Consider the following 26,315-nt stretch of genomic DNA (forward strand, 5'->3'; position numbering starts at 1 on the left):
GGTCATATCGGATTTCCAGACCTATTTTTGACATTAACGTGTAATCCCACATGGCCTGAAATACAAAGAAAGGTTAGGAAATCCAATCTCACACCTCATGACTGCCCTGATGTTGTCTCAAGGATATTTAAAATGAAGTTAAATCAATTGATGAATGATCTCAAACGTGGACATGTCTTTGGTCCTATTCTGGGATGTAAGTAATTACCATTTCTATCAATGTGTTCTTACAATTGCAATGTTAAACTATAATTACAATTATTCATTATTAATGTGGCTACTAATATTTTATGTTCATTGCAATTATTTACACTATTGAGTGGCAAAAAAGAGGATTGCCTCATGCTTATATTTTAATATTTTTGCAACCTGCAAACAAGTATTCAAATCCAGAAGACATTGATAAAATTATTTCTGTAGAGATACCAAATAAGTACATAGATCCAGAATTGTACGAAATTGTCTCCAAACATATGATTCATGGTCCATGTGGACTCCCAAATAGAAGTGCACCATGTATGGCTGATGGGAAGTGTATTAGATTTTTCCCTAAGAAATTCAACGAAGCCACAATTGTAGACCAAGATGGATTTCTAGTATACAGGAGAACAAATGATAGGCGTACGGTTCAGAAGCATGGTATTGAACTTGATAATCGCTTTGTTATACCATACAATCCACAATTGCTACTCAAATACAGGACACACCTGAATGTCGAATGGTGCAATCAGAGCACATCCATCAAATACCTATTTAAGTACATCAACAAAGGTTATGATCGAATTACAACATCTATTGTTAATGTGCAGAACCAAAACAGCAGACAACATCAGCAGACAACATCAGGTTGACGATGAAATTAAACAGTATCTTGATTGCCGGTATGTGTCAAACATATATTCTTAAATGCATAACATTCATCTACACACAACACACCCTTCGTTTATGCTTTTCATTGTCTGGATAGTCTTTTTTTGATTTTTATATGTTCAACTTCCATATTTTTGTGTTTTTGTCTTTATCTCATATTATGGTGTTCTCTGAAAGGGTATAAATTATTATATTTAATTCAGGACATTTTTGTCTTTATCTTTCAACTTCAACATTACTCGGTAGAAATTATAATATCAACCATATGTTCATTAAATGCATAACATTGACCTATACACAACACACCCTTTATTATTACATTAATTGACCTACTTCTTATGTGTTTATGTTTTACTAATCATCCTCTAGGTATGTCTCGCCCCCTGAAGCATGTTGGAAGATTTTTGCATTCCCTATGCATGGACGTGCACCAGCAGTTGAGCGTCTTTATTTCCACCTTGAAAATCAACAGCCAATTTACTGGACAAACAACCAACAAATTGGGACAATACTATCTAAGAGTACCATCAAAGAATCAATGTTTACAGCTTGGATGCATTCAAATAAAATATACCATGACAGAAGGGATCTTACTTATCCTGAATATGTGTCCAAATTCGTTTATGTTGCACACAAGAGATGCCGGCAGCCAAGAAAACAAGGAAATACAATAGGGAGGCTGATATGGGTATCGCCTTTAACTGGAGAGTTGTTTTACATGAGGATGATGCTTTCCTCTGCTAAAGGCTCACAATCTTTCAAAGATATCAGAACAGTAGACAATGTTGTCTACCATACTTTTAGAGAAGCATGCTTTGCAAAAGGTTTCCTAGGAAGTGATCAAGAATTTGTTGGTGCTTTGCGAGAGGCTAACACTTGGGGAACTCCACACTTCCTTCGAAAGTTATTTGTCAACCTGCTATTTATGAATACAATGGAGAGACCAGAATATGTGTGGCAACAAACTTGGCGGTGGATGGCAGATGATATTGTATTTAATCATATAAGTCAAGGTAATTTCGTAAATCCTAAATAACTATATACCATTCATTCATAGGAAACAATGTACTTGCTAACAATGTGATTATTTGACTATTCATAGGCATTCAACTCACTGACAAAGAAACAATGCATATTTGTTTGACTCAAATTGAAAACATGCTACAAGCCAATAGAAAAAGTCTACGAGATTTCCCTTCAATGCCATATCCTATAGGCTATGCTGCCAACCCACACCAAAATAAGCTCATCTACAATGAAATGGCTTATGACAAGTTTTGGCTGGCAAATTTAACAGATGTTATCACTCAATGACAGGTATGTACACCCCATTTCAGTTTTAGCTGACAAAATATTCATTCCTAGCAATCCTTACTGTTAATTATGATTTTTACATTACTAATTTTAGATGAGTAGGCTTCTATTTTTTATAATATTATGCGTGTTGTTGCAAGTCAATTAGGGGGAGTTTATTTTCTCTATGGATATGGTGGGATTGGCAAGACATTTATGTGGAAAACTTTATCATCTGTTGTGCGCTCTAATGGAGGTATTGTTTTAACTGTTGCTTCCAGTGGGATTGCTTCATTATTATTGCCCGGAGGTAGAACAACACATTCTAAGTTTGCCATACCTGTGCCTGCAACACAAAATTCAACATGCAATATTCATCAGGGGAGTGACTTGGTTGAATTGTTGCAGAGGACAAAGTTAATAATTTGGGACGAAGCTCTAATGTGTCACAAATTTAGTTTTGAGGCACTTGACAAAAACTTAAAAGACATCATGCACAACGACAAACCTTTTGGGGGAAAGGTTATTGTTTTTGGTGGTGATTTTTGACAAATATTACATGTTGTTCCAAGAGTTAATCACTCTGATATTGTCCATGCATCTCTAAATGCATCATACATTTGGGATCATTGTCAAATTCTAAAATTGACAAAAAATATGTGCTTGCAATCCAATCCTTCTAACCATAGCAGCACTTATGAACTCAAACAGTTTTCTGATTGGTTACTAGACATAGGTGATGGCAAACTTGGCCAACCTAACGATGGACATTGCAAAATCATCATCCCAGATGAGTTTCTTATAATGGATTTTGAGGATCCTATCCAAGCAATTGTTGATGCAACATATCCAGATTTATTACAAAACTACAACAACGCAAATTTCTTGCAAAAGAGAGCTATCCTAGCCTCAACAAAAGATGTTGTTGACAAAATAAATGACTATGTCCTGTGTTTGATTCCTGGTGATGAGAAAGAGTATTGTAGTGTTGATAGTGTTGACAAATCTGATGAACTACTCAATCCTGCTTTTGGAGTACTAACACTTGAGTTTCTTAACACCTTGAAAACATCAGGGATACCTAATCACAAGCTAAGAATCAAGATTGGTACTCCCATCATGCTACTCCGAAATTTGGACCAGGCAGATGGTTTATGCAATGGAACTCGGCTAATTGTCACCAAACTTGGAACCAATGTAGTTGAAGCAGAGGTAATAACTGGACCCAATGTAGGTCATAGGACATACATACCAAGAATGAATATGTCTCCTTCCGATTCTCCATGGCCATTCAAATTAATTAGAAGACAATTTTCATTCATCGTTTCATTTGCAATGACTATAAACAAGTCTCAAGGACAGTCCTTGGCACATGTTAGATTGTATTTGCCAAACCCAGTATTTTGTCATGGCCAACTATATGTTGCACTTTCACGAGTGCAAAGTAAAAAAGGACTATGTATTCTTATTCATGATAAACAAGGAATTGCAAAAAATACTACCATTAATGTGGTATACAAAAAAGTATTTGCAAACTTATAAGCAGGTGTGCTTACCAAATTGTTATACTTACAAGTCCTACATCTTTTGTTGTTTTTTTCTAAACATATGTCAACATTATTATCATTCAAATAAACATCGTTATTGAACTTTGCATATGTGTTGGTAATATTGAAATAGGAGTATAGCTCGAGCGCCGGCACAGGCAAAACACTAGTAAACATTAAAAATGCAGTATCTAGGAAGTGATCCTAGGTCGTCTCCCAACGAGCAATGGTCAACCAACGTTCATAATAGATAGTGATAAAACAATAACGAATTGGGGGGGTTGTTTGTTTTTGTAATTTAAACAGCGAGCAATTTTTAATTAGAAAATAACAGAATTAAAACATGTTGTTTTCCCTTGATTCACAAGCAAGTCTCTTATCCTAGGTTACGAGGATTTATCCCTAACTTGTTCAACCACTTAATCCAATCCTAAATTTAATTACTGAGTGAAAATTAACATAAGGCTGTCATTATGTGATTAAGCAATACATACACCAATTAATCATGAACGAAATTGATCATTAAGCATGAACATAAATTAAGTGCAGAGACAATTAATCAAGCACTAAGCATGCATGGATTAATAGCAACAAATATAGAGTAATTGGTGAAGAGGAAAAACTGATCAGAATTCAATAGTAATAACAAAACCTCAAAGAGAGTTGTGCTTGATCCTCAAGAGAAAACAACGCTGGAGACTTAGTCTTCCATTAATCAACTGAAAATGAAATTGTAGATTGAAGTAGAAACGAAATTGCAGAAAACGAATTTTATTCTACGTGAACAGTGTGCATGAACAGTAAAAACTGGAATTCTAAAACCCTAGAATTATTCTCCTCCCCCAAAAAAACCTCTCAAAACTAAAACCCTGGTGCTGTTATATAGGTCCTCAGCCCCAAAGCTTACAAATCTATTTTAAGTCCAAGCCCATAAACGAAATAAAATAAAATCTGGACAAGATAAGATAAGATTGGATGAAATAAAATCTGGACGAAATAAAATCTAGATGAAATAAAATTTGGATAAGATAAGATTTGATAAAATAAAATTGTCTGTTCTCTTCAAGTCCAAGCCCAATTCCGGATTCAAGCCCAATTGCTTATAATTCTCCTGAAATTAAATTAAAAACACAAAATTAGTCAAGTAGGCCCAAATGATAAAACTGCATAATTAATTTGACAATTAAAGCTAATCAGTAATTAAAATGGTGACAAAAAAGGTTAAGAAATAGGAGAAAATAATGACACATCAATAACAAAAAAAAAATAGTAACAAAAAAAAAATTAATAACAAAAAAAAAACAAAAGAAAAACTAAGGCGGTTATAAATGACCGTCGTAGTATGCTTGAGATTCTAAGACGGCGGTTATAAGTATAACCGTTGTAGAAAGTCAAGCTCAAATGACCGTCTTAAAATCTCAAACATACTACGATGGTCATTTTTAACCGATTTAGAATGTTTAACTTTTTAAGACGATTATTGAATAACCATCTTAAATTTTGCATGCTGCGGATGCCATTTTAAGACGGGTGGACTGAGAAATGCCTTAGTATCTATTGGATTCTAAGACGGTTGTTCACATAACCGTCTTAGAAAATGCTACTATCTACAACGGTTGAAAAACTGATTTAGAAAGCACAACACCAAATTATGACGCCGCTTTCTAAGACGGTGCAAAACCATTTTAGAAGGTCATATAGGACCGACTTAAAAGACACTTTTTGTAGTAGTGAATGACTAATCTTGGATTTGTATTACTATCTTTGCCATATTATTTGTATATATTATAAAGGCTTGAAATTGATTCACATAAGGATTAGGGAATCTATATTAGTGTTTTATTTACACGTAGTAAGTATATATCCTTGTTTGTTTTATTCATATTTTGGAATGTACTTATATTATTTTATATTATATATATTTGTATACTACCATGTTATATATATATATATATAAAAGCTTTGAAGTTAGATATATTTTTATTATTATAATACAATGTTTATCTATTTGTTAAGTATATTATGTATATAGAGGTTGAAGTGTGCTTGGAGGCAATGGATACTAGACATGATCAGAGATGTGAATTACTTCCTTGGATACCTCTCTTATACGCGGACGTTTGTTGACCTATGCCTTTTTGCTTGCATTGGGTTAGGCATTATAGATGATTACTCTGAGTGTAGAACCTTTTTATTTTATATGTATTTGATCTGAGTGGATCTATGCTTTAGGACTTTAGTTTATGTATGTATTTCGTTCATCTACTTTGTCACCATATGAAGTTGTATTTGTACTTGAGGTTATACTCACCACCTTTATTCTGGAAAACACTTATGCATATTTATATATATTGTAGTTTGATATGTTCTATTTATTTAATTCCGCTTTAATTGTTTTGAATAAAATGTTTTATCTACTACGAGTTATCAACCTTAGAAAGCAACTAATGAAAGGTTTAAAAAGAGGTCACTAAAATTCCAATTCAAGTTTTCTTAACTTTAAAGGATCGTGAAATTAAATTGACTAACATGCATTAACAAATAAAGAAGTAGAATAATCAAAGCATAATTACAGTCTTAGAGATTAAGGTATTACATACTATCACTATTTGAAAATACACTTTCAACATCGGTTATTTACGACATTTTACATTGGTTTTAAAAACGATGTTGAAAGTACCGATGTTGAATGTATTATTGTTAACATCGGTTTTTAAAAATCGATGTTAACATAAAAATGCTGACATCGATTTTCTAAATAACTGATGCTATATATAAAGAACTACAACAAAATAAGTGTATACATGATGAACGTTGACATCAGTTTTGATATAAAACTGATGTTAACTAATAAATTAACATCGATTTTTTATGTATGACCGATGTGAACGTCCATCATCTTTACATTTATTTTGTTGTAGTTAGTTATATATAATATCGGTTATTTATAAATAACTAATGTTAACGTTTGTATATTAACATCGGTTATGTATAAATAACTGATGTTAACGTTTGTATATTAACATCAGTTATGTATAAATAACCGATGTTATTAGAAATAACCAACATCGATTTATTGAAAAATCGATGTTAAGGTGTATGTTGACATCGATTTTTCTAAATAACCGATGTTGTTTACTATATTAACATTGATTTTTGTTAATAACCGATGTTGTTTTCAAGTTTTTTTTTATATAAACTTTCTGTTTTTACAATCTACCCAAAATTGTACCTATAAAATGCAATTTCAGACCCAATTCACAGCAAATAAACATTTTATTCTACTTTCAAGCAGTTTTAATCACAATAAACAATGAATAATTTATTTATTATTAACAACTATCAACAAATGAATTCAATGTTCAAATAACATAGGAAATGGCAAAAATGTTAAACCAAAGTAAACTAAGCTAAACTTAATGTCCCTAAATCCTAGCTTTGAGCTCTAACTCGGAGATAATACTGTGCTCACTGGATCCGAAGCGCCTTTAATCTCTCTGGCTCCAATGGTCTAGGATCGTTAAAATACTACATGATGAAATAAATGATAAGTTAATTATGTAATACAAATTATAAAAAAATCAAATTTGTTTGAGATAAACGTACCGCTTCCCAGTTATTCCTGAAACTTCCTAATATGATGGTGGACATCTAATGCATGACATAATAGCCGCACTTAGTGTTTCCTTTTTGTCTATTACACTAAATACATAATGAAATTTGGATATTAATTAAACAATTAGTGTACACACACATAAGAAGTATATATAAGTGGAAGTTTTATGTAAATGACGTACCTTGACGACAATCCACTTAGCAGCAGCCTTTGATTTAGGCTGGGGAGCATCATCAAGACCTTTTAAAGCATTGTTCCAGATTAGTAACAATTAAAAACTGGTATTGTTGAGGTATTTCAATGCAAACGTATTGAAAAGAACACTAACCTGTTAATTATCCCCTTAAGGTAGTTGTCCGGCCTGTTATGCAATGAACAAAATCAGACAACTAGGTGTTCCTTGGGCAGGATGACCACCATCTGCTAGTGTCCACTGCAGTGGAGATGAATATGGGTTAGTATATTAGTAAACATTAATTAAATTCAGTTATTTTGTGTGACTTACCCATTCAGGTAGGCTCCAAGGTAGACATCATGTTTTGAACTCTACATCCAACTCTTTATGTAACTTTCAACCTCAAACTGCGATTGCCTAGACCTCTGAATGGACTGTTGCTTGAGGAATCCATACAGATTAGAATTCCCTGCTTGCATACTTGTTTCAATCAGATGCCTATTTATGTTAAGTCAAAGTTAAATATTTATGAATTGAAAACAATAACTTAGGTAATTAAAAGTAATCTAAAATGACTTACAGAATCCACAACTGTAACACTGATATGCTGAGACATTGACCACCATGTGCGATTTCAGAGAGGTCTTTGTGCTTTATGTAAAGTGAGAAGTCTGGATTAAAGACCCCGAACACGGTGACATCCCATGTAACTTGGTAAGGCCTCAAGAAAAGCTCTGGGATGGTCAATGTCATCAGATAAAGTGGATCATCGACCTCCATATCTGGCTTTTGAGGTGGTTTTGCCAGAGACACAACTATTTGCTCATGAAACAAAGTTAAATGGCCTAATTTGAGGCACACTGAATGAATTAATTGAAAAAGAAGAAACATATAGTAAGAGTAAAGTACCTGGTATGATAAAGGCTTGACCAGATGTGTCGACCAAGCAAGGAAGGTGTGAATTGTCTGCCCCACTAAGGAAACCTCATCAGTGGGTACAGGAACGGGAGCATCTAGATCTTTAACCTCCTCCACACCTACCTTTACATGGTCAGACAACAAATGAGTGTTATGAACAACAGTGGATCCCTCATAAACTCTTCCAAGGGCAACTAGGCGGGCAAGATTTGCTTCGATGTAAAAGCCGCACCTGTTTGAGTCACCCGTCTCAGGATCGTTTCCTGAGGGATCAACAAAACTCTCCTTTGTGCTTACTCGAGGACCTGAGGGACCAACCAGAGGCTCTAGAGGTAGTGCAAGTCCCTGAGATTGCATCAGGGACTGAAATTGGGACTGCATCTGGCTGAATGATGCCATGAGCTACTGAGTCACTTTTTCTGTGATCGACTCCTCTAGCTAGTCCCTGATTTGCTGGGTCAGCTGTTGTAATTCTTCAAGAGGCAGCGAGGAAGAGCTGCGGGACATCCGTGGAGCTAATCCGAAGTATTTCTTGATGGTGACACCGACTCCAGCAGCATGGACACGTCCAGGGTGCTCTGGATGTCCAATAGCAGCGGTGAGAACATCCGGACGTCCATGGGGGACGAAGGATCCATGTGACGCCTGTTCCTCAAAGGAATCATGCACAAAAAAGACACATTTGTACATGGCATTGACAAAATAAAGAAATATAATTCTAATGATTAGTTGAAAATGACTTACGATCTTCTCAGTGATTTCCTTTGCGGCCTCAGTCGTCATCTCCCTTGTTTTCTTGGTGTAGGCCATCTTCCACTTCACGTGGTGTCTGACAGGGGATGGAGGGTCGATGATGCCATCAATGCTTCCTGATTGTGTAGCTTCCTCCAGCTTTTTCTTCGTCTTCTCAGCCAGGAGCTTCTGCTCCAAATATTCATAACCCCCACGAGACAAAATATGGGGGGCAATGTTCTATTTCTAGATGGCCTATTCCTTTTCCGCACATCCTGAAAAAATAAAACAATAATCTTTCAAATTGCTAGAATGAATTATAACAAGTTAATGTTTTTTGAAAAACAACTTAAATGGCAAGGTACATACCTCCCAAGAAAGGTCTCTGCAAGTGGAAAAACTGGGCCCATTTTTCCTAGCTTATTTCGTATTTCTCACAGATAGTGTCGTCCACACCATCCTGATTGGCTGCAAGGGCCCATTTCCTCGTGAGGTCTAATTTAAACTTCTTCCATCTCTCGTCGACAGTCTAAAGTAGCTTCTTTTTCGTCCTACTGTCAGAAGCCTCTAGGATTTCAAATTTCGCCTGACAATAACAAATAAGGTTTATTTGTTACAATAATGTATTTTTTGGCTATTAATTAAAGAACATCAAATAAGAAAAGAAAAATACCTGAATATCCTCCCAAATCAAGTCCTTCTGAGCAGTAGGGACCTCCTTCTAGTTCTCGTACGTGACGTACACCTTATCACGCGCCACAATCCCCAAATATGTTTTTAATTTCTTCCTGTGGGGATCGTCAGCCTTGCCGGTAGTAGGATCAACATGGACCACTGGTCTCTCAGCACCAGGTGGTCTAGTAGACAAGGATCGTAGACGTGAGGCTTTGTGTGTCTACTTCACGGCAGACGGCAAAGCACATGTGTCTGAAGGAGGAGGAGGAGGAAGAGGCGAGCCAGGTGGAGAAGCCATGATCCTTTATACAAAAAAATTAGGGTTAATAAACATTACAAAAAATAATTGTATGACTTATGTAAATCAATCTAGCAAAATCAAATATATAAATAGAAAATTACATTAGATGATGTTAATTAATTCTCCTTCATCATGATCATTACGATTAGCATAATCGTCGTCAGCTTCTTCTTCTCCGACAATGTTAGGAGTGATTTGTGTGGAGAAAGGACTAACATAGGTGTCCATGTATGAATCATCATCTTCTACATTAACACCAATTGTTTTGCCCTGTAGAACCACGCACCACCTTTCATCACAAGGGTCTTGCACATAAAATACTTGTCTAGCATGTTCTGCCCTGATGAAAGGGTCATTGTGGTAACCAAGTTTCTTTAGGTCTACCAACATAAATCCTATATCATCGATGCGCACGCCGGTGTTGTTGTCAACCCATTTACATTTGAAAACACAAACAATAAATTTCACATAGTTAAGCTCCCAAATTTCATCAATGAACTCAAAGTAAGGGATGTAATCTATGTAGAAGCAAGGCTTCATGGTGAATGTGATCAAAGGTGTTTTGATGATAACAATGATGACAACAAAAGATGATGACAAAGGTGATGAACAAAAAGCTCAAAGATCAAAGAACATTTCAAGTGAATCAAGAACAAGTCAAGAGTTCAAGAATCAAGGAAAATTCAAGACTCAAGAAGAAAGCTTAGAATCAAGAATCAAGATTCAAGATCTCAAGAATCAAGATCAAGATTCAAGACTCAAGATTCAAGAATGAAGAAAAGACTCAATCAAGATAAGTATTAAAAAAAATTTTCAAAACTTTGAATAGCACTTGAGTTTTTGAAAAAACCTTTACCAAAGAGTTTTTACTCTCTGGTAATCGATTACCAGTAGCAAAATGAGTTTGAAAAAGTTTTCAAACTGAATTTACAACGTTCCAATTATTTTCAAAAGGCAGTAATCGATTACAATGTTTTGGTAATTGATTACCAGTGCCCTTGAACGTTGAAACTCAAATTTAAATGTGAAAGAGTCACATCCTTTCACTCAAAAGCTTTGTGTAATCGATTACACTTATTTGGTAATCGATTACCAGTGACTGTTTCTGAAAAATCAAAAGATGTAACTCTTCAAAAAGGTTTTGACTTTTTCAAATGGGTTTTAAGTTTTTCTAAAAGTTATAACTCTTCTGAATGGTCTTCTTGACCAGACATGGAGAGTCTATAAAAGCAAGGCTTTGTTTTACATTTCAATAATCTTGAATACTTTTGCTTTTCCAATCAATCCTTTACAAGCCTTGAAATCTCTTTGAACTTCTTCTTCTTCTTCTTTGTACCAAAAGCTTTATGAAGTTTTCTGGTTTTCCAAACCTTGAAAACTTGTGCTATTCATCCTTTTCATTTTCTTCTTCCTTTGCCAAAAAGAATTTGCCAAGGACTAACCGCCTGAATTCTTTTTGTGTCTCTCTTCTCCCTTTTCCAAAAGAACAAAGGACTAACCGCCTGAATTCTTTTATGTCTCCCTTCTCCCTTGTCAAAGAATTCAAAATGACATAGTCTGAGAATTCTTTTGATTCTTCCCTTTCCCTAATACAAAAGTGTTCAAAGGACTAACCGCCTGAGAATTCTTTTGTATCCCCATTCACAAAGTATCAAAGGTTTAACAGCCTGAGATCTTTGTCTCAACACATTGGAGGGTACATCCTTTGTGGTACAAGTAGAGGGTACATCTACTTGGGTTTGACTGAGAACAAGAGAGGGTACATCTCTTGTGGATCAGTTCTAGTGGATGTTACATCCACTAGGTTCAAAGAGAACAAGGGAGGGTACATCCCTTGTGGATCTTTTCTTGTAAAATAATTTTTACAAGGTTGAAAGAAATCTCAAGGACCGCAGGTCGCTTGGGGACTGGATGTAGGCACGGGTTGTTGTCGAACCAGTATAAAAACTCTTGTGTGTTTGTTTCCTTCTTCCCTACTCTTTTACTTTCCGCTGTGCATTTAATTTCCGCTTTTACTTTCTGTTAAGTTTTCTCTTCTACTCCTCATTCTCTTAACAATTTAGTAAAAGCCTTAAAAGAGTAATTTTTAATTAGTAAAGGTTTAGAAATAATTAATTCAACCCCCCCCCTTCTTAATTATTCTGAGGCCACTCGATCCAACAATCTACATAGGGATTGGCATCATGCATACTTGTGAAGGGTTGAGATTCAGCCCTTAGGGTGACCCCGCTATTCTACATTGTACTTTTGTCGTCTTGTGCTTTTGTGTAAAATGAATACTTGTTTATGTCATATCCTTGCCAAGTTATAACATTTCTTTTTGGCCCATCTGCTAGCTTTCTTAGTGTTTCTGAAACATTTTCATCTGCAATGATTGTATCTTTAAACCAATCATAGAAAGTCTTGTTATGCTTTTTCAACACTTAATTCTTTGACATTTTTGGATTATTCTGTTTGACTAAAGCTTCATGCTTAAGTATTTATGGCAAAACTTCATTACTGTTGTTCAAGACATACAAGTGAGTTTGTAACAAATCTTCTAGACTTGGAGTGATCACATGCAGTCCTCTTGAACCCTTACCACCCACTCTGTCATCATGCCAAGACTCAGGAAGGCCAACAGGTTTAGCCTTCTCAATGTATGCTAAACAAAATTCAATGGCTTCTTCTGTAATATACCTCTCAACAATAGATGCCTTTGGATGATATAGATTCTTTGTATACCCTTTTAAGATCTTCATGTATCGCTCGACCGGGTACATCCACCGCAAATAAATAGGATCACAACATTTGATTTCTCTTACCAGATGCACAATCAAGTGAATCATGATGTCAAAGAAAGTAGGGGAAAAATACATCTCCAACTGGCATAGTATAATTGCGGCCTCATTTTCCAACTCATCAAACTTGACATGATCAATGACTTTGCTACATATGGCATGGAAGAAAAAGCTCAGGCGAATTATGGCTAACCTGACTTTGTTTGGCAAGATGTCTCGTATAGCCATAGCTAATAATTGTTGCATTAACACGTGACAATTGTGAGACTTTAACCCTACAAGCTTAAGCTCCTTCAACTGCAAAAGACTCTTAATATTTGAAGAGTATCCTTGTAGAACCTTTACCCAACGAAGACACTGACAAAAAATTATCTTCTCCTTTTGGACAAAGTATAACAAGCTGGGGGCAAGTAAATTTTCTTCCCATCAGACCTTGGATGCAACTGTGATCATATCCCCATCTCAGCTAGATCTTGACGGGTATTCAAGCCATCCTTCGTCTTGCCTTGAATGTTAAGGAGCATCCTAATCACACTGTCACATACATTTTTCTCCATATGCATAACATTAATACAATGTCTAATGTCTAGATCAGACCAGTACAGAAGATAAAAAAATGGATCTCTTCTTCCATATGCAAGTCTTACTTTTATCTTTCTTTTAGGTCTTTCCAAATACAGTATTCAGAGGTTGAACCCACTAGTATACCTGCTTACCACTCAATGGTATCAGCGCAATATCGTGCTCTTGACTTCCATTAAAAGCTTTTTTTAGTTGTCTGTAAGGATGATTGGGTGTTAGAAAACGGTGATGCCTACTGTAGAATGTTTTTCTTCCATGTTTTAGTTGTATGTAACTTGTGTTTTCTTCATAGATGGGGCATGCATGATGACCCTTAACACTGTAACCGCTGAGATTCCCATATGCTGGAAAGTCATTAATGGTACAAAAAAGCATTGTACGCATTTCAAACGTCTCCTTGCAAAACACATCAAACACTAAAACCCCTGTATCCCACAACTTTCTCAGGTCTTCAATCAACGGGCTTAGATAAGCATCAATGTCATTTCTTGGCTATCTTGGGCCCGATATTATCATAGACAACATCATGTATTTTCGCTTCATGCACAACCAAAGAGGCAAATTGTAAATTACTAGCAGAACTGGCCATGAACTGTGTTGAGGTGCCATATGGATTCATTCCATCACTGGCTAGTCCAAGTCTAAGATTTCTTGGCTCTTTCCCAAAATCCAGATACAAACCATCAATCTTCTTCCACTGCGAGCAATCAATCGGATGACGAATCATTCCATCAGAAATCCTTCAATTTGCATGCCATGTAAGGTCTTTTGCATCGTCCTCGTTATAAAAAAGATGCTTAAACCTTGGAATGATTGGAAGATACCACAAAACCTTCGCTAGAGGGCCCTTCTTTGAGTTTTCATCATAACTGCTTTCCTCTTCATCCTTTACTTTGTATCATGAAGTCCCACAAATAAGGCATTTGGACATTTTTTGGAATTCATGCATGTATAGTATGCAATCATTGGGGCAAGCATGAATCTTCTGATACTCCATACTCATTGGACAAAGTATCTTTTTTGCCTTATAGTAATTTTTAGGTAGCGTGTTGTCCTCTGGAAGAAAATTGTGCACTACCTCAAGCAGTAAGGTAAAACTTTTGTCTCTCCACCCATACCTGGCCTTCACATTAACCAGACTTAACACTGCAGACAATAGGGTTAAGGAATTCTTGCACCCCGTATACAAAGGTCTCTTTGAATCACTCTGCAATCCTTCATACACAGGGGTGTGTGCTTGCTGAAAAGACTCTTGTCCAAGGTCACGAATCATGTCCTCCAAGCGATCTCTCATTTCTACATCAAACAGTTCAGTTTGGGACCCACTATGCATGTCTGTCACTTCACCATGCCATATCCATGTCATGTAATTCTTCTTAATCCCATCACACAATAGATGCTCTCGTATGTCGTCCAATAGTTGTCATCTTCCGTTCAAACAGTTGATGCAAGGACAATAATATTTTCCTTATTCATTCGGTCGACCTCTTTCTAAAGCAAATTGCAAAAACTGCTCGCCGCCATCCTCATATTCTGGGCTCATGCGACTTTGATTCATCCAACTTCGATCCATCTAAGCAATTCAATGCATGAAAATCTCACTTTTTTATTTATAGGTGTGGCCCTATCCCATTTAGGAAGACTGTCTTTTATGTTAGCTTCATACATTAGGGTTAACATTATTTTGAAAATTTTGACTAAATTTCGGTAGCATTTTGCATTGGTCTCCAAGTACACGACATGACATCGGTGAAATTAATTTCCCGATAATCAAGTATGCACTTAGAGAACAACTTGAAATGAATTGTACCGAAATTTCATCAAATTAAACAAAATAATAATAACCTTAACGAATGAATCTAACATAAAAATACCAGTCTCCCCAAACTGTCCAAACGGACAATTCAAGACTAAATACAATGAATAATGCAAACTGTCCACAAGAATCATTGCATTCAGTCTCAAACGGGAATCTAAGGTTCACTCAGCAAGAACAACAGTTGTTTATATAGCAAATTACATTGATGACGTACAAGAACATACAAAATCTAAATTTCGATTACAGACAAATATCAACGTGCGTGTAGTGAGTGGTAATAGTATGGTTTTTTCTTTGGTGGACATAGGAAGGGTGTGGGTGTGGGTGTGGGTGTGGGTGAGGATGGGGGTGAGGGCAAGGGTACACTAGAGGTAGGGGAGATGGGTACTTGTAGGGATTCTTAGGAGGAGATGGTGGGGAGTGGATGTTTTTCTATGATGAGTGTGTGTTGTTAGCATTTGTGTGTGTGTGTGTGTGTGTGTATCTGATGAGGGTGTGTGTGTGTGTGTATGATGAGTGTGTTTCATTGGGGTTTATGTGTGTCATGAGTGTGTGTGTGTGTGTGAGTGTGTGTGTGTGTGTGTGTGTGTGTGTGTGTATGTGTGTGTCATTAGGGTTTGTGTGTGTCTGTGTGTGATGAGTGTGTGTCTGTGTGTGTTTATTTATTGAGTGTGTCATGGGTGTGTGTGATGAGTCTGTCTGTGTGTGTGTGTGTGTGTGTGTGTGTGTGTGTGTGTGTGTGTGTGTGTGTTTGTATGATGAGTGTGTATGTGTGTCATTAGGGTTTGTGTGTGTCTGTGTGTGATAAGTGTGTGTGTGTGTCATTAGGGTCTGTGTGTGATGAGTGTGTGTCATTAGGGTTTGTGTGTGTCTGTGTGTGTGTGTGTGTCATTAGGGTTTGTGTGTGTTTATTTATTGTGTGTGTGTGTGATGAGGGAGTATGTGTGATGAGTGTGTGTGTGTGTGTGTCTGTGATGAGTGTGTGTGTCTGTGTGTCATTAGGGTTTGTGTGTGTCAGAGAGAGAGAGATGAGTGTGTGTGTGTGTGTATGTGTGTCATTAGGGTTTGTGTGTGTGTGTGTGTGATGTGTGTGTTTGTGTGTATGTGTGTATGTTTTAGAACACGACATGCTACATTTCCTTCAATGTCAATAAATTGTTGGACGATGCATTGTTTCTGTTGTAGACATGGCTCATAAATTTTGAGCCACATTTTGTAATCCATTATAATCAATGGTCCTCTAATCTTAGACTATGCTTTGGCTAGGATCTATTATGTATTTGGTTGTCAATTCATATTGATATAGTCAGTTTTTGGTTCTTTTTCAAACTGTCTCAAGTCTGATTTTGGAACCATTTGCTTCACAATCCTTCCTTGTAATCTGTGTACCTCTGGTACTAACATTACTATATATATCTATCTTTGCCGAGCATAAAAAAAATGATTCCCTCTAACTAACAACATGTGTAGCAGTCTACCAGTTTTCATTAAATTGCCACATAGCCAATGCAAGAAAAGATTGAAAGGTGCAAGGCTTACATGTGCTTTTCAAGCAGAGACTGGCTGGGGCTAGTCTTGTGCTGATGCTGGATTGTACTGAACAACAGTGGGTTACAATATGCTGCAGTAATAGACAATAAGCAGCAATTAATAGACAATAAGCAATAATAGTTAATTTCATGATTCATGAATGCCTGTATTTCTAAGCATATAAAGCTAAACTTGTTGAAGTGCATCTATGTATCTATACATTCAGTTTGCTTAGAGTTTTTAATTAGTGTTTGTATAATGATTTTCTTTTGTTGGCTGGGTTATTTGAATATCATATTATTATGTCATTTTTATTTGATTTTGTTTTTAATTAATTATAATTAGCACATGCCTCCCAAATGGTTGAACTTGCATGACCTCAATCGTCAACACCAGAAAACAAAAGACATCGTCTTTATGGATTACCTAATACAACTTGCTTGCTAACAGCAAACTAACAAAAACACACAAAGATATTAAAAGTAAAAAAGCTTTATGTTGAAGATAGAGAAGGACCAGAAGAACATGAAAAAAGGTCCAATCTTACCAACACCCATCATAAACCTTAAACACCAAGTAATACAAGTGCCAACACCCAGAAGAATCACCACCATAAAATAGTACAACTGAAACAAAAAGAAAATGAAGGGATTACTCTAGGCCAATCCCAATGCCATAAAAAGCTTCCAAACCCAGTTCCAAAAAAAAGTAGAAAATGCCATATCAACCCAAAGGGACCCCCAAATGACAAAGAATAACAAGTAAAACTTCAGCCACAATGGCTTTTCCATGGAAATTTACAAATTTTGGATGATTGAGTTCATAATTACAATAGATTCAACGCCCCAAATGCAGAAAAGGAGAATGCAACATAGGTTTCAAGTTTCAACGTGTTGATACAAAGAAAAGGGAAAAGGGGATCATACTAACATTTTAGGAACAAGATCAAAAAGTTGTGATGCACATTCACAGTTCTACCTGTGAAGAAATGGAAGCTAGTGATTGATTTAGTTGAAAAAAAGTTCAACAGTTTCTTTCTTTCCTCTTTGGGAAGTGAAGAGTGGTGGCAGAGTTAGTGAGAAACTAGCCATGGCTTATGGATTAATCACTACTGGTCAATGTATACCCATACGGGTAGTAAAAAATCTTCGAATGTGTTCTCATTGCCATTCATTTGCAAAATTAGTGTCAAAACTATACAATAAGGAAATTACAGTTAGAGACAATAACAGGTATCATTTTTTCAAGGAAGGATTCTATTCTTATAGAGATTATTGGTAATAGATTTATTGAAAGGGAACTTCTTACCTCTGGTTTACAAATCCTTTTATTCCTCTCGATGCAGCTAAGAAACGAACAAATGTGGCTGCCAACTAAAAGTTCAATGTACAAGCAACTGATGCAACTCCTTCAGCCACCTTTTCTATGAAAAGAGTGAAAGACTTAAAAGAACTTAGTCACAAGCTCAATGAACGAATGCTAGATGCTGCCAGAAGTGTTAAATGTGAATGGCAGCATTAATTGGATTTAGAGAGAATATTTCCAAACTGGTATATAGACTAGCTGTGACTGAGAGTGAGTGAAGAACAACCCTTTTTATACATTCTGCAGCTCTCTCTCACTTACTTGTGACCTCTTTTATTATTATTATCATTGTAGTTGTTTATTTATTTTGGTTAGTGTTTACCTTTTTAAGTTCAAAGTTGAGCCTACATAGACTTTTTCGAATACATAAAGTGTTTAAGGGTAGACACATGAAAATGGGCACTATGATCTAATGTGACCACCTCTTGTCTAGATTGATATCCCCCATATAAATGAAGACAAAGCCTGGCAACAGGATCATAACTGTATTCTCCATAAATTAACACACCTAACAACAACGGGATTCTGAACATATATATGCATTTAATTATTGTAGGGTATGGGGCACCTGCTCATGAAAAGAGTAAGGTCACTAACATACAGTTAAGAGGGAATAACTTGACTTAAGGCATGATCAATGTCTGAGTTTTTGGCAGAACTTGAAGCAGTATTTTCTCTCCCAAGATCTAGAGATTGGCCTCTAGAATGGTTAGTGTCAGCAAAACTTGAATGGTTCTTGTTGAATTTGGAGGGAGTTAAGAGGGAATAGCTTGATTGATATTGGTTGTGGGTGTAGGGCTTTTTCAGAGCATCTATATATATAGATTCTTAATAGACTACATACAATTTATGCTTATTTTGCTTTGACTTAACCCAATTAACTAGTTGCTTGACAGTCTTATTTGGTGTATCAGGTTCTCCAACAAAGATAACCATTGTACCTTTATATTAGGTTGCCAATAATACTCAATATGTAAGTTTACCTAGTTGCTTCACAGTCTGATTTGGTGTATTAGCTGATTCACACCTTTACAATGTTTTCTATTGTTTCTTTTGATTAATCTCTCCTCATTGTCTCTTTCTATATATAACCTTTCTTCTAATTTTTTTTACTTGATTCTCTTCCAAGTCATTGATTCAATTTCACTATTTCTTTCTTATTATCTTATCTCTTATGCTTATTTCTTTGGAAAGGCCCCGAGAGAATGAGATATCTCCTTTGGAAGATAGGAAATTCAAACAAATGAGAGGATGGAAAATGTGGGATTGGGCCTAATCCTCTCTGTCCCATTGGGGTTTAGCAAAGACAAACACTTATATGGCTGAAGTTCTTATACTTTGTAAAAAGATATAGCCACTGCAATGTAATGGCACGCCAAAAAAAAAACAAATAATAACCAAACAATTTAACATGTTTCTAAGTATTTGCCTTTTAACATCTATAATCAAAATTCAGCTTGGCCATTTAGTTTTGCTTTAGTTTCATTGAATCCAAATGAGAAAACAAAGTACTCTAGACTCTAGTAGTTTACCTTTGTATGAATGAAGTTTTCAATATTGGTTCAGACTATTAGATTCAGAATATGCACAAAAAAAGAAGTTTCTATTAGTACCTTAGAAACCCGAAATGCACACAAATTGGGAGAAGGTAAACAATTGTGAATACTGACTATGGGATAAACAGAATAAAGAAGTAAAAGACAAATTAGAAAGGTCACAATGCACTGTTATCAGACACTCATCTCAGACTAAGAATCAAGCACAAAACAATACCCAAAACTTCAAACATTTTAATCAAGCAAATTGCAGAGGTCACAAACTCATAATGCACTGTCACCACATATATTAAGTTACTATCACTAAGAAGATAACCGATTAAGGTCCAAAAATGGTTGTCCCAAAGGAAACAGTATCAAACCCACCGCACTGATTAAGAACTTACTAAGAAGAGCAACAAACTAAGGTAGAGCTCATACCTTGTTAACTGGCGACAGCTGAGGCGAGCTGCGATGGTAGCTTGAGCCGACGAGTGCAAGTGCGCGGCTTAGTGGAAGGACGGCGGTTCGAGCCTTGGAGGTCGACAGCGCCGGTGGAACCTACTTGGCTGTGAAACCTACTTGGGTTAACCCAAAATAGACACAACTACTTGGCAATGAAACCTAGCTAAGTTGCAGAAACAAAAAAACCTACTTGGCAGTCAAACGTACCTAGGTAAGTTGCAGATGGACAACCAAAAGGCAAGTTGTCACGGTCTTCAGCGCAATGGAGAACAAGTTTCGATGGAGAACAACCTTAGGATGCAAAGGGTACACGCACGAAGAAGAAGAAAGCACGAGCAAAATATGTGGCGTCTAATATAATTAAAATTGTAAGTTCAACATCGGTTTTCAATAAAAAAAAAACCGATGTTAACAAATTCATGTTAATGTTAACATCGGTTTTATTCAATAAATTGATGTTAAATGATCATACATTAACATCAGTTTTTAGAAAACAGATGTTAACGAGCTAAGGTTAACATCGGTTTTTTGAAAACCCGATGTTAACTAATTAATGTTAACATCGGTTTTTCCAGAACCGATGTTAAAGTCACTTCGTTGACATCGATTTTCTTCAAATCCGATGTTAACGTATACACAATATTCACAATTATGCCACGTCGTTTATCTTAACATCGGTTTTTTTAAAAACCGATGTTAATAAAGTCTCGTTATTTATCATTTTGCCACCGCGTTTTTGTTAACATTGGTTTTATCAAAAACCGATGTTAACTTAACGATGATAAATGTAGATTTTGTAGTAGTGTATGTCTCCATTGCCTCTGTTGATATTTCCCATTATCACCTTGCTCATTCTAGCTTGGAAAAATTGCATATTTTGGTTCCTAGTTTGCCTACACTTAAGTCCTTACAATGTGAGTTGTGTCATTTAGGTAAATATGTTGGTTGTTCTTATAGTCATCCAATCAATAAATATGTTGTGTCATCTTTTATTTTAGTTTACTTTGATATTTGTGGGCCTGGACGAGTCCGTTCAACTTTAAAATATTACTACTTTGTTATTTTTATTGATGTCTTTTCTCATTGTACTTGGGTTTTTTTTAATAAAAAATCATTCTTATATTTTTTTTCCTATTTTTAATGTTTTTCACATGAAATTCATAATCAATTTGGGATGGCCATTAAAATTTTATGCACCAATAATACCAAAGAGTATTTGTCTTCCCAATTTTAGTTTTTTTAACCTCCCATGGATTCTTCATCAAACTTCATGTGCTCACACACCACAACAAAGTGATATTGCTAAACACAAATCATCACCTGGTTGAAACATCCCATACCATCCTCCTTGACTATCATGTTCCTCTCCACTTCTAGGGTGATACTTGCCGCTTATTATTTGATCAATCGCAACTAGGTCAAAGGTTAATTACTTGGGCCCCGATGTTGGATGTGGTTAGAAAAAGATTAGCGTCATGGTCGAGTAAGCACCTTTCTATGGGAGGTGGTTAATAGAAGTTTGGCGTCATCAGTCCTCAATGCTATTTTGATCTATTATCTTTCTTTCTTGAAAGCTCCCACAGATATTATCTCTACTCTTGGATGTCTCTTTCAGTCTTATGGGGACCGGGGTGAGGGGAAAGGTGAATTGGGTTGCGTGGAAGGTAGTGTAAGGAGAAACAACAAAAGGGGTTAGTGATTAGAGATTGGGTGCTTCTTGTAACAACCTAAATCGATCGGGACTATACATATATACGCATAAGAACACCTTTTACTTACAAAATATCCCAATTTAATTTATTAATATTAAGTCTCATAAGTATAATGAAGCCATATATGAAAATTTGTGGAAATTTTAAGACTTTTTAACTGAACGATTAGAAACTTCATTTTGCTTAAAAAACTTATTACACGAGTTATCATCACTATTTATTTTGCAAAACGCCACTTTCATTCAAAATTGATCGCTTTGAGAAATAAGCGTGATCCCATCGCTATATACAAAAAACATCATTGAAAGTACATTCATTTAATGTGACGACTTGATTTATGAATCGTCATGCTCATGGAAAACTACTGAATGTAATTCATCACATATATTAATAAAACAATAATTTAATAAATAAGATAAAATACAATGAACTTCAATGCACATTTACAAACATATTCAAACTGAATCAATTGAATTAAATGAATACAATAAACTATACATCCTTGGTCTACCCCCTTATTTACAAGAAAGTTTAGGACTCACAATATAGTGACTCAATCAATAACAATAATATAAATCCACCCAAATTAAAACCATGAGGCAATAGGAGGAGTGGAGGACTTCCTATTTCTTTGTCACGTATGTAACATTCCAATTTTTCGTAAACAAATTTAAAAAGCTTTTTAGTAAAAATAAATAAATAAATATAGAGCAAATAATAGGCTGAGTACCCTAGGTATAAATAGCTATGATAAGTCAGGTGTCTCCTCTTGGCCTCATTTTCGTTTCTCCCCTTCTCCTCTCTTTCTTTTACCCGCAGTCCACCAAACCTATCTCAGAAAAATTACAATCTCGAACTCATTCATCGTTGGATCGTCATGAAATTTAAACACTAGGTTCGCAACCCAATTCTGAGCATTTTCACCATTGGGAATTTCAAAATCATGTCTGAGCTTATAGTAAAACCCTTCGCATTGTAGCCTTTTATTTTCCCGCAGAAACCCAAAACTGTCTTGGTAAAACTACGATCCCGGTGAATTATATATGTTTGATGAACTAGTTGATGTCCCAATGAGAAATTGCTATGAAATTGATGTATTTTTGTGTTGAGTGTGAACCCCTTAGAAAAATTAAGCTCTTTTTATTAACATAAATTATATTTTAAATAATATTATTCAATGACTTATTTTATATAAATTATTATCTTGTTCTAATTTTTCTACGACGATGATCAACATGTTATGTGTATATAATTATTGTAATACTAGAATAATAAATTAAAGAAAATTGTAAGGTTAATGTCTAGTGATAATTCCTTTTGATGTAATATTAAATTAATTGTTATAGAAATCCTTTGATTAAAAACAATGTAGTTTAATTTACTATATACATATACATATATATGTTTTTTATCATGCAAATATTATTATCGTGTGATGTGTGTGTATGAGTTATAAGGTGTAATAAGTTATTATAATGGTATTATAATATTATAGTGAAGATTGAGTAGTACAAAGTTGAATGTGTCAATTTGCGAGATACATGTAAAAATAGATGATTGATGTGATATTATGAGATGTTAAATTGTGGGCATGATATTTGATTGTGAATAAGTGTGTGTATTTGACACTTGATGTGACAATAATTATATTGTGAGCTATGAATTATGCAATAACCCGACCAATGTTATCTTGAGAAAAGCGTTGATGCGCAGTGTTTAAGAGAAAATGTAGGTTTCTTATTCAGGAACCAGTGTTAAATTGTAGTGCAATGTATTAAACGTGTTTGAAACACGAGTGTGAGGTTGGGGGTATTGTATAACTCATGAGCAGTGCTTATAAATGAAATATGTGATGAATTGTGGAATAATATGTTGCTTTGAGATTATAATATTGTTATTGAGATTGAGTAAAAGTGTAAAGTAGAACAGGTGTTGAATTGTGATATACGTGAAAACATGTGATGGTGGATTGTGACATTATGAGATGTGAAATTGTGAATGAGTTTTGGTTGTAAATAAATGTGTGATTAACTCTTGATGTGACATTATTTGTGTTGTAAGCTGTGAATCGTACAATAACCCGACCAGTGTTATCTTGAGAAAAGTGTAAATGCGCAATGTTAAAGAGAAAGTGTAGCTTTCCTATTTAGGAACCAATGTTAAAGAGAAAGTGTAGGTTTCCTATTTAGGAACCAGTGTTAAATTGTAGCGCAATATGTTGTACGTGTTTAAAACACGAGTGTGAGGTCATGGGTATTGTATAATTCACGAACAATGTTTGTGTGCTAAAATGATTTTAGGGGTTGGACCTGAATCAGGAGGGAGAGGCCCTGACGAACTCTTCGGAGTGTAGGCCTTGGGGGTCACCGGGTTTGAGTGCTCCTTTATGTCTATGCTAATCCCATATGGTTGGAGCATTCTCGCAAAACATCGTGACCCTGACTGGTCTACTTATGATCTTACTTAGTGAGAGTGACCTGACAAACCCATTGTGTGGTGTGTCTTGTTATGTACTCCTAAGCGCCCCAGGGTGGTTTTTCACTGACATGGTACCACATTGCATATAGGCTTGAGTCTTAGCATAACTGTCTCATGCGCTTGCTAATTGTTTATTATGAAATTGATGTGTTATTATGTCTTGATCAGAGCGTGTGATTCTTGTGTAATGTGATTGATGATTGAAAAGTGTGATTAATGGATGAAAAGTGAACTTTGGATGACAAAGTGGTGGAATTACGTGAATTAAATGTAAGTAAGTTTTATTTGGTTTATATGATATGTATATCTAGTTGTCTTGTTTCTCTATTAGTTAGGAATGTGATAACTTACTCCCAGTTTGTTGTTTGTGTTTGGATCCTGTGATGATCTTGAACTCTGTGTTCAGGGGAGCAAATGACTAGGTGAACTGCTTTAAGGAATATTGTGCTGAAGGATGTCGAGACACAAAGTTCTGATAGGATGTGACATTAGGGTATAAGGTTTTATATTAATTGTATGAAGTCTCAAACGACCTTGTTTGAGCCGATGACTTTATTATTTATTTGGACAAGTTTGAATATGATGTAGAAAAAAGTGATTGTGAACCTTTTATCCCTTTGAAAGGCTTGTATTTAAAAATGTTAAAAAAATACTTTTAATTAATATTTAAATTTTTATTCCTTTGTTAGTATATATGTGAGGGTAGAAGGTGTCACAACGTCCATTGCATCCTAGCTAGACTCTTCTTGTAGATCCTCTACTCCATCTCTCCACCCTCTCGATGGTCACATAAAAAATATAAAAATATTATTTTTTAAATATATTTTTAATATTTTAATAATATATTTGATCTATTATAATATATCTTAAAATATAATTTTGTATATTTTTTAATTGATTAGTCATACTATTTGGATCATAGTTATTTATAATTTCTATTTTTTTTTATTAATGTTTAATAAATATATTATTAATTTAAATTTTTTTAAGACATATATATATATATATATATATATATATATATATATATATATATATTGAATTAAGATATTCCCGTATCGGATATGTTAATATTGTATCCATGCATCATAGCTTGTCATACATGTGGAAACCACGACATTACAAAACAAATAATACGTTAGAAGCAAAGCCAGAACGTGAAACGGTAGCGTGGAGAGAGCACCGAGGGAGATAGAGGGGAGGTCGGCACAAGCTCTGAAGGAAAAAGGGAAAGTGTAGTGGTCAAGACTCAGGGGTCCACCCCAGTAATTTAATCTCCGACGGTAGAGAGCGAAAACTTCACGAGGAATTCTGAGATGAAGGACGCGCCTTATGAGTTAGTTCCACCAGAAAACTGATGAACTCAAACAATGCACGTCTCAACCTTTCATGGAATCGCACTCCTCTCTCACGCGAGCTATCTGAGAAAAGGGAACTGTGAAACGTGATTTTTCCTTTTCTATTCTTGTATTTTTTTATAATTAAGACAGGACCATACACGTAACAACACAAAGTGTTATTACTGGTGGATAATATATATCCTTAATATACCTATATGAATAAAAAAATTATTTTTTATATGGACCTATAACAATAACTAAGATGCAAGCTGGTAAGCACTTACGACTATTCACCAATTGCTTTTACTGAAAAAGTAAAAATATAAAATAAAAAGTGGAGTTTATCCGAAAAAGGAAGTTGCTTTTATCAAGCGTGGATGAGAACAAAAAAAGTAATTTGTTGCATTATTAATTAATTGGTAACATCACGTGGACCCACCAAAAGTAATATATTGGTTAAAGAGACCACTAACCTTGCCTTTTCCTTATCTAAATTGGTGCTACCTATCCGGAGCAAAAAAAATATAAAAAGCAAATAAAAGAGGTGAATGAGGTGACTTGGGTAAAACAACCATGGCCAAA

The 26,315-nt window shown here is 35.3% G+C and overlaps 1 protein-coding gene across 1 annotated transcript in view; it reads left to right on the forward strand.

Annotated features, from left to right (window-relative positions):
- Positions 1-2,820: 2,820 nt before the first annotated feature.
- LOC100814770 (uncharacterized) overlaps positions 2,821-26,315 on the forward strand; it is a 42,884-nt gene continuing 19,389 nt past the window's right edge. Inside the window, exon 1 of the mRNA XM_026126085.1 lies at positions 2,821-3,375. Coding sequence (XP_025981870.1) covers positions 2,821-3,375 — 555 coding nt within the window. The remainder of the gene's footprint in view (positions 3,376-26,315) is intronic.

The sequence above is a fragment of the Glycine max genome, chromosome 16, assembly GCF_000004515.6.
Source record: "Glycine max cultivar Williams 82 chromosome 16, Glycine_max_v4.0, whole genome shotgun sequence".
Lineage (NCBI taxonomy): Eukaryota > Viridiplantae > Streptophyta > Magnoliopsida > Fabales > Fabaceae > Glycine > Glycine max.